This window comes from Colletotrichum karsti (assembly GCF_011947395.1).
Source record: "Colletotrichum karsti strain CkLH20 chromosome Unknown Scaffold54, whole genome shotgun sequence".
NCBI lineage: Eukaryota > Fungi > Ascomycota > Sordariomycetes > Glomerellales > Glomerellaceae > Colletotrichum > Colletotrichum karsti.
Window position 1 is genome coordinate 351974 of NW_024065954.1, and position 11924 is coordinate 363897.

Here is an 11924-nt window from a genome sequence, read left to right on the forward strand (position 1 = left end):
TTGATAGACGACCCATGAGAGGACCAGAACGATCGGCACGAGCTGGAAAGCCACAGCCGGAGAAAATGAACTCGCCGGATCATTGACTTTGTCCATGATTGAGGTTGTGTAACAAAATGGGTATAATCTCAAAGATCATGCTGTGGCTGCAGGCATTTGAGTTAAAGGCCAGTATTTAAAATGCTATGTAGCAGCCCGAGGCCCCCGAATGCCAATCGGCTCCTTGCCAATGGTCAAGTTCAACCAGGGTTACCGGCTGTCCCGGGAGTGTCCCCGCGAGTGCGAGCTCCTCGAAGAGCTGCGGGGTAAATGGGATGTATTCGCTACGATCGCTTCTTGAGACGTGTTCCCCCAAAAATGAAAATGAACCCGGCAAGTGAAGTCGGGTAGATCGCAGACGGCCCCGCATGTCCGCCGGCCCCGCCCCCGCTATCACCGATGCAAGTCCGGAAACCAGTAATGACGAGTGAATATTGTATTACGTATATGGCAGTGTGGTGCATGAGAATACTAACGTAAAAGAGAGAGCTGGGTGTTTGTCTTGGTTTTCCCGCAGCAGGCTATACATGCAGGCTTCTTGCAGTTTAGTCAGAGCGGCCCGGGCTCTGTAACAATAGAAAAATAACTTAGAAAGGGGGCAGGCATTGACGCACAGCCAGTTGTTTTGAATTGAGCTGAGCGTAAGTAGAAATACTCTTTTGAAGGACTCGGGAAAGATTTAAGAAGAACTCAATACCTTCTGTAGGCTTCAAAGTTTCAATAGTCACCAAGTCACACTACTATGTGGAAGGCAAATGGTCAGTTGATGGCAACAAGACCTGTGCTAGTAGGCCTGAGGTGATTGTTGGTGAAGAGTTAGTAAATAGGATTGGCCCGTCATTGTTCCCATTTTATGGCATATTCACTGCTACAAACATGAGGATCAAGGCGCTTGGCCAACAGTCACAGGACTTGTCAATAATTTTACGGATTCTTATGGCGCCACTGAACATTCACTTGACCCCCCATATCTGAGAGGAGAGGTTCTGAAACCTACAAGATGACTTATGAATGAATACAACAAATTGAATGGCAACCCATCGGGTGAATCAGAGGCTCTAGCGGCCTCAGCATTCAAAAGACACATGTGAGGACCAGGCAGAGTATAAAATGATACTTCAATCCTCGAGATACTTGTTTCTCTTTTAAGCACAGAAAAGAAGCAAACGGTTCCTAGCATAACTGGCCACCAAACCCCAATCATACTAGATATTTGCAATCCATCTTCATCATGCAGTTCAACATTCTCTTCCTGCTACCTCTTGGAGCTGCAGTTGTCAAGGTAAGGAAAAGACCAACCCTCTGACTACAACTGATTCAAGCTAACGGAAGTTTCATAGGCCGCCGCAACGGGTCCCAAACTTGCCGAGGCGCCAATTGAGGGCTACAGCGTGTTCGTACCCCAGTGGGAAGTTCAAGCTACCCCTGGCGGTGAGACACTCATCATGAGTGGAACGGTTCAAGAAGTTCTCGACAAGCTTCGCAAGGCCAACCCTTACTACGATGACTCGTTCCTCAACGAATTCAACGTCACCGCTTCGGAAGAAAATGAGCAGACTGAAGCCCTACGACCTCGCGCAGACTTCACCGGTGCTCCCGCCAACTGCGACCCCTGGGAGTTGGCTGGCCGTAATCGCATTTACCAAGGCATCGAATACCTTGAGAGGATTGGTGGCAAGCCGCACAATGCTGCGGGCCCGGCTGCCTGCGGTAGGGTGAGTCGGCTCTTTATTCTCTTAGCTCGTTGCTTTACTAAACGAACTTCGCTTTAGGTCAGCTGCAGCTACAACAGCGCCATCGAAATCTGCAATGATGTGAGTAGCCTGCTTTCATTGGTTGAATATCTGGTACTGACCATACACAACAGGATTCCAAGCCAAAGACTCTTAACTCCTTCAAGGATATCGCTGACGGCGCACGCTATGTTGATCACATGTGCCATCGATGGGAGAGCACCAGATTGGCTGGCCAAGTGCACCACAAGGACAAATGGAACGTCATTGTTCGTTGGGCAAGGTGCTAAGTCATTATTTCAGATTTGCAAATAGCAGAATAAGTAGCATGAGTGGGAGGAAAGGATAATGGTTGGAGATGACAGTAAGTGAACATCAAGTATCAGTATCAATTTGCACGAGGTTTAGTCCAGACTTGTTCATTTTCAAAATCGTAGCTTGAGTGCACAATCATGAGCTTTGGTCTCCTAGATATGTTATTTATTGATTTTTTCACATTAATATTCCATCAATATGAATCTGGTTCTGCGTTGCTGAGGCTCGGTTGTTTCACTGAGTTGCCAAGACCGAAGGGGATGATAAGGTTGACACCGATATTAAAGCCCCCACCTGACTGACTCAATAGGCAGGAGGAGATCGCGCTGCCGCGCGCTAGAAAACGCATATTCGTCGGCATGTGCTTGTTCGCGAGGCAACTTTACCCCCTTTTGGCTCTTGAATGCAACTCTGTGTCGACTCCAATGCGAGGCCCCGATCCCAGAGCCTGATAGTCCGAAATGGTGTCATCTCACCCGGGCCGGACAGCGGAAGATCCCTTTCATGCTATGCAGCTAAGCAGCCCGGAGCGATGACCTGCAATGGCTTAGTTCGTATTGATGGCAACATGACCACTTGATGCCCGACTTTCCCTTGCCCTTGCACTTTGCATCTAGTCTCCGAGACCCAATAATATCGCTCTTAATCCAAGTTACTCAGCCGCGAAATTCTCCCACCGGCAATTATCTATGTGAGTCTATGAGAATTAACGGTGTCTCCGATCCTGCTCAAGTGAGCAGGGTAGCCTACGAGTACAAGTAGGTAGGCTGCGTGATCTTTTCATTTCCAATGTGCTTCGATCTCATCGCCTCTTGTCACTCGTTTGTTCTCACTCGTACACCCAGCATGCGATTGCTCTTCTTTGCTTACATGGCTTCGGCCGCTATGGCCATTCTCACCGAAGAAGAGTACCCCTGGCAGCCACCGCAACCTGGTGATTTGCGTTCACCGTGCCCTGGAATCAACGCTCTCGCTAACCACGGGTTGCTTCCTCGAGATGGACGCAACATTGACTTGGACATCCTCGGGACGGCTAGTCAACTCGGATTTAATATGGATCACGAGACGATGCTTCTAGTTGGCATTCCCGCCCTGAGAACCTCAACTACAGGCAACGCCTCAACTTTTCACCTCAGCGATGTCGACCAGCACCTGCCACAAGTTATTGAACACGACGGCAGCATGACCCGGGAAGATGCTTACTTTGGCGACTCGCTTCACTTCAGCCCGGCTGCATGGGGTCGTACCCTTTCCGGATGGGGCGATGTTGAAATCATTGATGTTCGTTTGCCCAATCAGCACTTTTTGCTATGAAGAAGATCACTAATTGATGTGGACATCACAGTTTGCTGCTGCTGCAAGAGAAATAAAGGCTAGATTCGAGTGGGGTGAGAAGTTCAACCCCGAATTCAACGCCACGTTTGCGAGGAGCGGTTCACTACTTCAATACGCTCTCCTGCTGTCAGCTTTTGGGAATTATGGCGACGCCAATAAGACCCTCGTGCGTTATTGGGTTGAGAACGAGAGATTGCCACTGGACCTGGGCTGGCAGCCGCCCGTACAACCAATCACTCACAACATGAACGCTCTTATTGCGGCCAACATCTCTGCTCTTTGGGTATAATCAGTATGAAACAACAAATAGACATAATAAACTAGAACATTGCCTCCCATCAACATGTGTGTACGACTTTCACATTTCGCTTAAGAGCCGTACGGATCCTGCGAGGGTCGCGGTCGCACTCTGCTTACGGTGGGCTCGATTGTCTGACATGGCTCTAGCGAATGAAAGCCACGTTCTCGCGCGACACGAATGGAACCGCGTTCCTCTAACCAATGGAAGGCTTGCAGTAAGATCATTCAGCGTCTGTCTTGCCACAATACGTATGCAAACTTGACTGGTTCCCAGCTCGCTCCTTTTTCTTCTTTCGTTTCCTTTAAATATCTCAGCAAAGTACATGTTTTCACGAACATAGAGCCTTTTTTGGTGTGAAATGGCATCTGAAATTCGACGGAAACCTCTCCCACACAAATCCGGGGAGGTGTTGGTATCAGAAACTGCTTCCAGCTCATCCAAAACTCCGATTTACCCGACACAAACACCACAAAACAGTCATTTTGATTTGTTTCCACCGAGACGCCAGCCAATATTCAAGCTTTGGGCCCTTGAGCTGACCTCGGTGTGCCTTGCCAGTTCTCTCTTGGCCGTCATAATATGGATACTCGCACGCGAGAATGGCAAGCCCACGGATCGTTGGTCATTTCCCATAAACCTCAACTCTCTCGTTGCCACCATCTCAACTGTCTACAGAGCTGTTCTGGTAGCCGTGGCTGCTGAAATCATCTCCCAGTTCAAATGGGTATGGTTCTGGTCAAAATCCTCTCCACCTCGGCCACTTCGACATCTGAGCGACTTCGACAATGCCAGTAGGGGGATATGGGGAGCTCTCAGGTTGGCTCCGACTGTTGCCACAAGAAGTTTCCCCTCGTTCATGGCGCTGATTATCATGGTCCTATCTTTCGCAACTGGACCATTCTTTCAGCAAGCCATCAATGTTGTATCGCGAACCATTCCACTCCCTGGACGGGCTGCATCTATTCCGGTATCCTATTCAGTCTACGGCACTATGAACGATACCTATTACCGTACCCATATGAGTGGTCTCCTAGGGCCTTTCGACCTTCGGCCTCAGGTTCGTGGGATTGTGTACTCAGCACTTGCAAGTCCTCGCAGTAACGACACCAATATTCGTGCATCATGTCCCACCAGCGACTGCACGTTTCCAAGCTGGTTGCGGGACGAAGCCGAAGATCCACACCTCAATAACGAAACCACACATGCAACAGTTGGTGTTTGCAGCGTTTGTACGGATCTTACCTCAATTGTTGTTAAAGTCAACGAATCTTTTGCTCATTTGCCCAATGGCATGGGTATTGGCCAGGGCGACGGTTGGGACGCCATGATCAGCAAGCACGAGTCCGATCTTTCTTGGGCTGGAGAGCTCATTACCTCGGATACGTCTGAGCAGATTCAATGGGCATTCGCCAACATCACCATATTATCCAGGAGAGCTGGACCGATGATCCCGCCGATCTCTTGGGCCGACCTTCTTTCAGAATACGTCGCAGTCTCCTGTTCTCTCCTACCTTGCGTAAGATCCTACTCTGCATTCGTCAAAAATGGAGAATTCAAGGAAACTCTGGTCAAGTCGACACCCATGTACGGCGACGCATTTGAATATCCCAAATTCAACTCATCGACTTTCTACAGGCTGTTGATGACCACCGCGCCGGGAAGGAACCAGTCCCTCGCAGCAGTCCAGTCACCTTGCCGCTTGAACGGTTCTCGCTACTTCGCTGGCGATAAAAAGAACGAAGGAGATACCGGCTTAACGGATGTCAGGATCTTGGCTCCATGGAACGCCCCAAGCTTTCTAAACGAGACAGTGCCGCAAGCATGTACGTTCCGTCTTAGCGGTTGGATGTTTTCCATGCTGTCCTTTCTTTGGCAAGGTGAGATATTCACAGAGAATTGCACCTGGAACAGCCGTCAGTTGGATGTCGTCGACTGCAACGGCAAGTGGTGGCTTTCGTTGCTGTGGAACCAAAACAACGCAACCTATGAGTCTCTTTCCACAAGATTCTCTGACTTTGCAGACTCGATGACAAGTCAGTTCAGGCTTGGTTTTGCGAGGGCGGAAGGCAGTGAAACGCATGTTTACGGCACCGCATTTGAGACGGTCCCGTATACTGAGGTCAGGTGGCAATGGTTGGTGTTCCCCTTGTTATTACTGGCAATCGAGATAATGATCATGGTTTGGGTCATTGGGCGCAGCTTACATCACAGAAAAGATGAGATGGTGTGGAAAAGCAACCTTTGGCCTCTTCTTTTCTACAAGGAAAGCTTCTTCAGTCCGGACGGAGAACAACTAGGGAAAGGAGAACTCGAGATGGTTTCTAGGACAGAGGATGGACAACTGTTGAGCACTTCGGAGATGGAGAAGATCTCCAAGATGATTCACGTTAAGTTGACTCGTGCTGGAGAATCACCCGCTTCTACGTTGGAAATGCAGAACATGCAGGACCTACGACTCAGGGGCTCATCAAACCACCAATCGGACAGTGAGACCTTACTGCGAAGCAACCCTCACCATGATATATAAACAAAAGCTAGCCACATAAAGATTCAGACACATATTCGAGCACTGTGGTTGAATTTTAAACCTTCGTCCCGCATTCGAGTGCCTTCAACTTGAATGATCATGTCAGTCCAGCCCGGTATCAACCTGCTGTGATTGGTGGAAGAAGCCAAGCCGCTCACTTCCACCCTCCCTCCACAACTTCAAGTCCGTCTGTCTTGGCAAAGGACTCTAAGCAATATGCTGAGGCCTCTGTTGTACAAGGCAAAGATTCATTATCGTTGGCGGAAATTTGACGGCCTTCAGCGTTCTAACCACAGGTGAAACTGTCGGCAGGTAATCATCAGAATACAAGACTTGATTGCTTCTCAACTCTTGAAGAACAAACAGCTGAATCTCATTTGAATCAGAAGTCGATACGCCAAGATACGACTTACCACGGTCAAAATGTTCTTTCCATCTGCTCCTGTTCTGCCTCTGCTCATCGCTCTGGCTGCAGCCCAGTCACGAACCTCCTCAAGCTCGACACGCCGCACAACTACTAGCACCATCAAATGGCAAGCTTCGGGTGGCGTTTCTTGTCCTCACCCCGCGGTCAACACCATTTGGCCCTCTCCTACGGGTAGTACGTCTTTTCCCACGGCATCTGTCATTCCGGCCAACGCCGTGTTTGACGGCAAGATGGCTGTTTTCGACCGTAGGGGCAGCGCCGGAGACTGCAAAGGCCAAGCAGAACAGGACGAGGCTGCTGCTGTCTTCATCCTCGAACCAGGTGCAACCTTGAAGAACGCCATCATTGGTCCAGCTCAAGCTGAAGGCGTTCATTGTCGAGGCCCATGCAACATCGAGAACGTATGGTGGGAGGATGTATGCGAAGACGCTGCCACCTTCAAGGGCAGTGGGCCAAGATATGTTCGAGGTGGCGGGGCGAGGGAGGCCAGCGATAAGGTCTTTCAACACAATGGTCCGTCTACTTTCGGTTATGTTTATCCCCTGGCGACAATCTTGACTGACCTGGTACTTTCTGAAGGGGAGGGATGGCTGCATATTGACGGCTTTTACGCCAACAAGTTCGGAAAGTTCTACCGCTCCTGTGGCAACTGCAGTCAACAATTTCAACGTCACGTAAACATCACCAACTTCGTTGGCATTCAGGGAGTCGTTAGTAAGTTGTACTTGCAGGAATACCGGGACCTAGGTCCGTGTTTAAGGATTTGGCTTAACATGCTCGCTAGTGGGAGTCAACCAGAACTACGGAGATACTGGAACATTGTCCAACTACTGCGTGGCCAAGATCGGGGTAATTTGCACTCGATATGAGGGCTGCGTGAAGCCTTGCGAAGCAGGCGAGATCGGAGAAGGTGCACTGGCTCCTTACTGCGTTGTCAACGGGCAAGACTGGTCTTGACTCCAGTCGTCATATCCACTTGGAGGCCACTCTGAAGCAGCAAAGATAGGCTAGCCTTTGAGGACAACGAAGCTGTTCTCGACATAAAGAGCGGGAATGAATGAAATCAAGGGATGTGGGGTTCAATAATGAATCGAAGAAGTCCGGAAATGAGGAAACTCGCAACAAGTCAATCCAGCAATACTGTGCCAATGACTAATACTCCTGCTTCGCTGTGCCGTAGATTCGATATTGACATGTGCCCCCCGATACGCCGTCAGGAGCGCCGTTGAGAGAGGCGATTCGGACCGACAAACAACTTGGTAGACAAGCATTTCCTCGTTCGAAACACAGAAAGTTGATAAATCAGTTCACGTCCGGCTTGCAACCACTTCAACTAGAAGCAGTTGACGATGTGGAGCAGTGGTAGGACAAGCAATACGCGGAGAGGAAAAGATCGCTTCTTGGAAATCCTTTTCCCCGCGTTTGAATTTGATCAACGATATCATTCGGCTCAACGAGGGGTTGGCGACCCATCCTGCCGGGTCTGACTGGATGGAGTCTCTTGGCTTTCCCCATGGGGAATTCTTGGCCGCTTCTAGGGCTATTGGACTTGCAGCGAAGAATCGCTTCTGTGAAATCCAGAACCTACCAGCGTAGTTCGGCCCGAATATCTGCGCAAGCTGCTGACAGGTGACGCGAATGACACTGCCAAATCTCAATAGTTTTGATTCCAGTATGCACGTCGGTTTCGCTTTCTTCTGCAAGACTTGGCGTATCGTCAAAAAAAAATCTAGCACTATATTCACTACGATACAATCGATTTAGAATGCTGTCCTCGAAAGTACATAAATACGGATCAAGTCAGCTCTGGAGTCATGATTCCATTGCCACAATAGTACCAGACATTCGACTGCTCAGTAATCTACTCCTTTGAACATCTCACTATGAGCATCAAAGCTTTCGTGTGGTTTCTCGCCACGAGGAGCATTGTTTGTGGTCAAATCTTTTCAACAAACATTGCAAGTCTCGACCAAATACTTCTCCCCTACAAAAATGCGTCTGTCTCCATTGATGGTCGGGTTGATGATCTTCTATCCAGAATGACCGTTGAAGAGAAGGCCGGTCAGATGTATCATGGTCGCGACATCCCAGGCCGGGGAGATGAAACCAGAGGCATGGTCAAGGATAATCTCATGACGCACTTCGTTTACAGTGGCGGAATCAGTGACACCGACGCCTTCATCGACTGGCATAATGAGCTACAGGCACTTGCACTCAACTCGACCCGCTTAGGAATACCCATTACGATCTCCACCGATCCCCAACACGGCTGGACGCAGGATGGCGGAACTTCAAACGTCGGGCTATCTTTCTCACGATGGACGGAGCCCATGGGTCTCGCTGCTCTTCGATCCCCGGAAATGACGTTTGCCTACGGCGACGTTGTGAGGCAGGAGCTGTCTGCGGTTGGCGTTCGGCAAGTGCTCTATCCTCAGGTCGATCTCGCAACGGAACCGAGATGGGGTCGCACTGGGCTCACCATGGGCGAGGACGCCAACTTGACCAGCACTCTTCTTATTGAGATACTTCGAGGTTTTCAAAAGACTGAGGAAGTCGGAATCGAGTCTATCGTCGCTACGGTCAAGCACTTTCCAGGTGCAGGGCCGATGCAGGACGGCGAGGACGCACACTTCCCGTGGGGAAAGTGGCAAGTGTATCCGGGAAACAACTCGGAGTACCACATGGTTCCTTTCAAAGCCGCCATAAGCCGTGGAGTGCCTCAAATCATGCCATATTACTCCCTTCCCAAAGGAACTGAGTGGGAAGAGACTGGGTTTGCCTTCAGCAAGGAAGTCATCACCGGCCTTCTCAAAGAGAAACTTGGTTTCAAGGGAATAGTTCTCACGGACTTTGGAATTCTCACTATGACACCGTGGGGTGTTGAGGACAAGACCGAATTGGAGAGAACGCAGCTCGCCATTGATGCAGGATGCGACATTATCGGCGGCGAATCGAGCACCCAGCTGACTATCGAGCTCGTCACTTCTGGGGCTATCAAAGAAGACCGGATCAACGAATCAGTTCGGAAACTCCTCAGACAGAAGTTTGAGCTGGGATTGTTTGATAAGCCGTTCGCTGACAAGAACTTGGCTAAAGCAGTGCTTGCAAAGGAGGAGTTCACCCGCCTCGGAAACGAAACGCAGCGTCGTTCTTTCACCCTCTTGACGAACAAGAACAACTTACTTCCTTTGCCTCGCGCAGCACGCAGAGCCAAGATATACGCTGAAGGAATCGACAAATCTGTTCTCGAACAGCGTGGTCTCACCCTTACTGATGACCCTGATAATGCGGATTATGCCTTCCTTCGACTTGCATCGCCACGGCGACAACCCGATGGCTCGGATTTGGCTGCGGTGCTCATAAACAATGGCACACTTGAATTCAACTCCACGGAGCAGGCCCGCCAAAAGGAGATTTACTCCGCCGTTCCGACGATCGTGGACATCAAGTTCAACCGCCCAGCCGCCATACCCGAAGTTGCGGAACAAGCTGCAGCGCTGATGGGAAGCTATGGAAGCAGTCACGACGCGTTTCTTGATGTAGTCTTTGGTATCGATGGGTGGGCACCTGAGGGCAAGCTACCGTTCGACATGCCGCGATCGATGAAAGCTGTGGAAGAGTCATTTGAGGATCTGCCGTTCGACACGAAAGATCCGTTGTTCAGATTTGGTAATGGACTTCAGTATGATACCAAACCCTGCGCTCGCCGACCTCACTCTATGAGGTCATAAGGGTACGCTTCGAGCTTGATTCATAGGCTGTTCATAGGATAACACTACATATCGTTACACTGTCGTACACTCTCTTCTGTCGTTTTTCTTGGTGTCAACCCTTTTTATCGGAAGGCCGCATCAGACCATGCATTCCAATGCTCAAAATTCAAAAAGTTCCAGACCACATTCGGATCGACCAAGTTCGCATCGAAGTCACCCGGAATCAAGTTCTCTCCCAACTCATTATCTCCGCGATGAACATTCATGTCTTCTGGAACGAAGAGCGGTGATGTCTGCAGCGCTTGCGTTTCGTCCTGGAGCTTGATCGCGGGCCCTGTTTCTGCTGGCATCGGCATGCCTGTCTGTAGTTGATTTCCCGGGTTGCTGGCGTTCGTTGCCACATTGAGTAGCTCTGTAACTATCTCGGCGCATCGCCGCGCTACTGCGAGCATCTTCATCGCCTTGAAGATCTCGATGCTCATCTCGAGGTTTTCAATGACTTCTTCATTCGGGAATGGGGATATGTTGGAAATGAGAACGTGAAGTAACACCATGCAGGCGTCGAGTAGGTACATGCAGTTGTACCACCTGTTGACAGGTAGTTAGTATTGCACATAAAATCATGATACGGTGGATCGACATACCATGTCCTGAAGTAAGGCCGATGAAGGTAGCTCGTGTGCATGAATCTAATAGTCTCGGTCGCAGCTTTTACGCAAGATGATACGTGACGGGACAGAGTCTTGCGGTCGGACTCAGGTGCTTTAAGGATGAGAAACTGTCTATGAAGGAGGATCCTGGCGTTCAAGAAGCCTGTTTCGCTGTAAGCGGAAATTCTCTTTCATAAGTTCAAGGACGGCACCTACGTAGCTTCAGAACTGTCTTCTGCTTCATGGCAAATTCGCTGTCCTCCAACGATGAAGTATCGAATCTAAGCTCTCGTGGAAGTCCCGACCTCCAATCATCTAGCTCTCGGTCGAGATTCAACGCCGTCTGCGACAATCGCGTTAAGGATGTGTGGCTGTTGTGAAGACTCAGGTTGTCGGTCATCCACATCAGAATCTTGGCCAAGTCGACCATTGGGTTGATGAGACATGATGAAGAGCTCACAAAACCCTGCAATAAGTTGTTAGTCAGTTCACACTTCGTTCATGTGTTGACTCAATGTGTCTCACCGCAGTCTTCGGGAACGGAATTGAGTAAGAACTAGGACCTCGCAGTCCTGACTGGCGGCCAGCAGAAAAGCACATTTCGCTGCTTCATTAGTATGTGAATCGATACGAGGAAGAATAAAAGACCCACATCTCATGAGAATAAAGAGACCTTCGTCGTGTCAGTGAAGCTCCAAGTGTTCATGTCAATGGTTAGGGTCTTACCACCAGAGTAGGCTTTCCTGGCTCGTCTCGGATCGGATGTTTGTGGGAATTCCCATCGCCGATGCAGTTCGAATGGCCATGCCGCTGTACATGTAACAGCTATGAGGCTTGAGCGCATTCTGACAGAAAACGGACTGTAGTCGTCAGCAGCGCTTCCA

At 49.8% G+C, this 11924-nt stretch overlaps 4 protein-coding genes across 4 annotated transcripts; all 4 read left to right on the top strand.

Moving 5' to 3' along the window:
- Positions 1-1270: 1270 nt before the first annotated feature.
- Positions 1271-2062, top strand: CkaCkLH20_12134 (uncharacterized protein; the record flags this gene model as incomplete). Its single annotated transcript, XM_038894848.1, has 4 exons — positions 1271-1321; positions 1380-1754; positions 1812-1853; positions 1907-2062. 4 exons carry the CDS (start codon positions 1271-1273, stop codon positions 2060-2062), a joined length of 624 nt encoding a protein of 207 aa, XP_038739928.1.
- Positions 2063-2933: 871 nt separating this feature from the next.
- CkaCkLH20_12135 (uncharacterized protein) lies at positions 2934-3711 on the top strand (the record flags this gene model as incomplete). The annotated part of the gene is made up of 2 exons (XM_038894849.1): positions 2934-3368; positions 3433-3711. 2 exons carry the CDS (start codon positions 2934-2936, stop codon positions 3709-3711), a joined length of 714 nt encoding a protein of 237 aa, XP_038739929.1.
- Positions 3712-6673: 2962 nt separating this feature from the next.
- On the top strand, positions 6674-7634 carry CkaCkLH20_12136 (pectate lyase; the record flags this gene model as incomplete). Its single annotated transcript, XM_038894850.1, has 3 exons — positions 6674-7190; positions 7257-7391; positions 7462-7634. 3 exons carry the CDS (start codon positions 6674-6676, stop codon positions 7632-7634), a joined length of 825 nt encoding a protein of 274 aa, XP_038739930.1.
- A 1082-nt stretch (positions 7635-8716) lies between these two features.
- CkaCkLH20_12137 (periplasmic beta-glucosidase/beta-xylosidase) lies at positions 8717-10408 on the top strand (the record flags this gene model as incomplete). The annotated part of the gene is made up of 1 exon (XM_038894851.1): positions 8717-10408. One exon carries the CDS (start codon positions 8717-8719, stop codon positions 10406-10408), a length of 1692 nt encoding a protein of 563 aa, XP_038739931.1.
- Positions 10409-11924: the final 1516 nt, after the last annotated feature.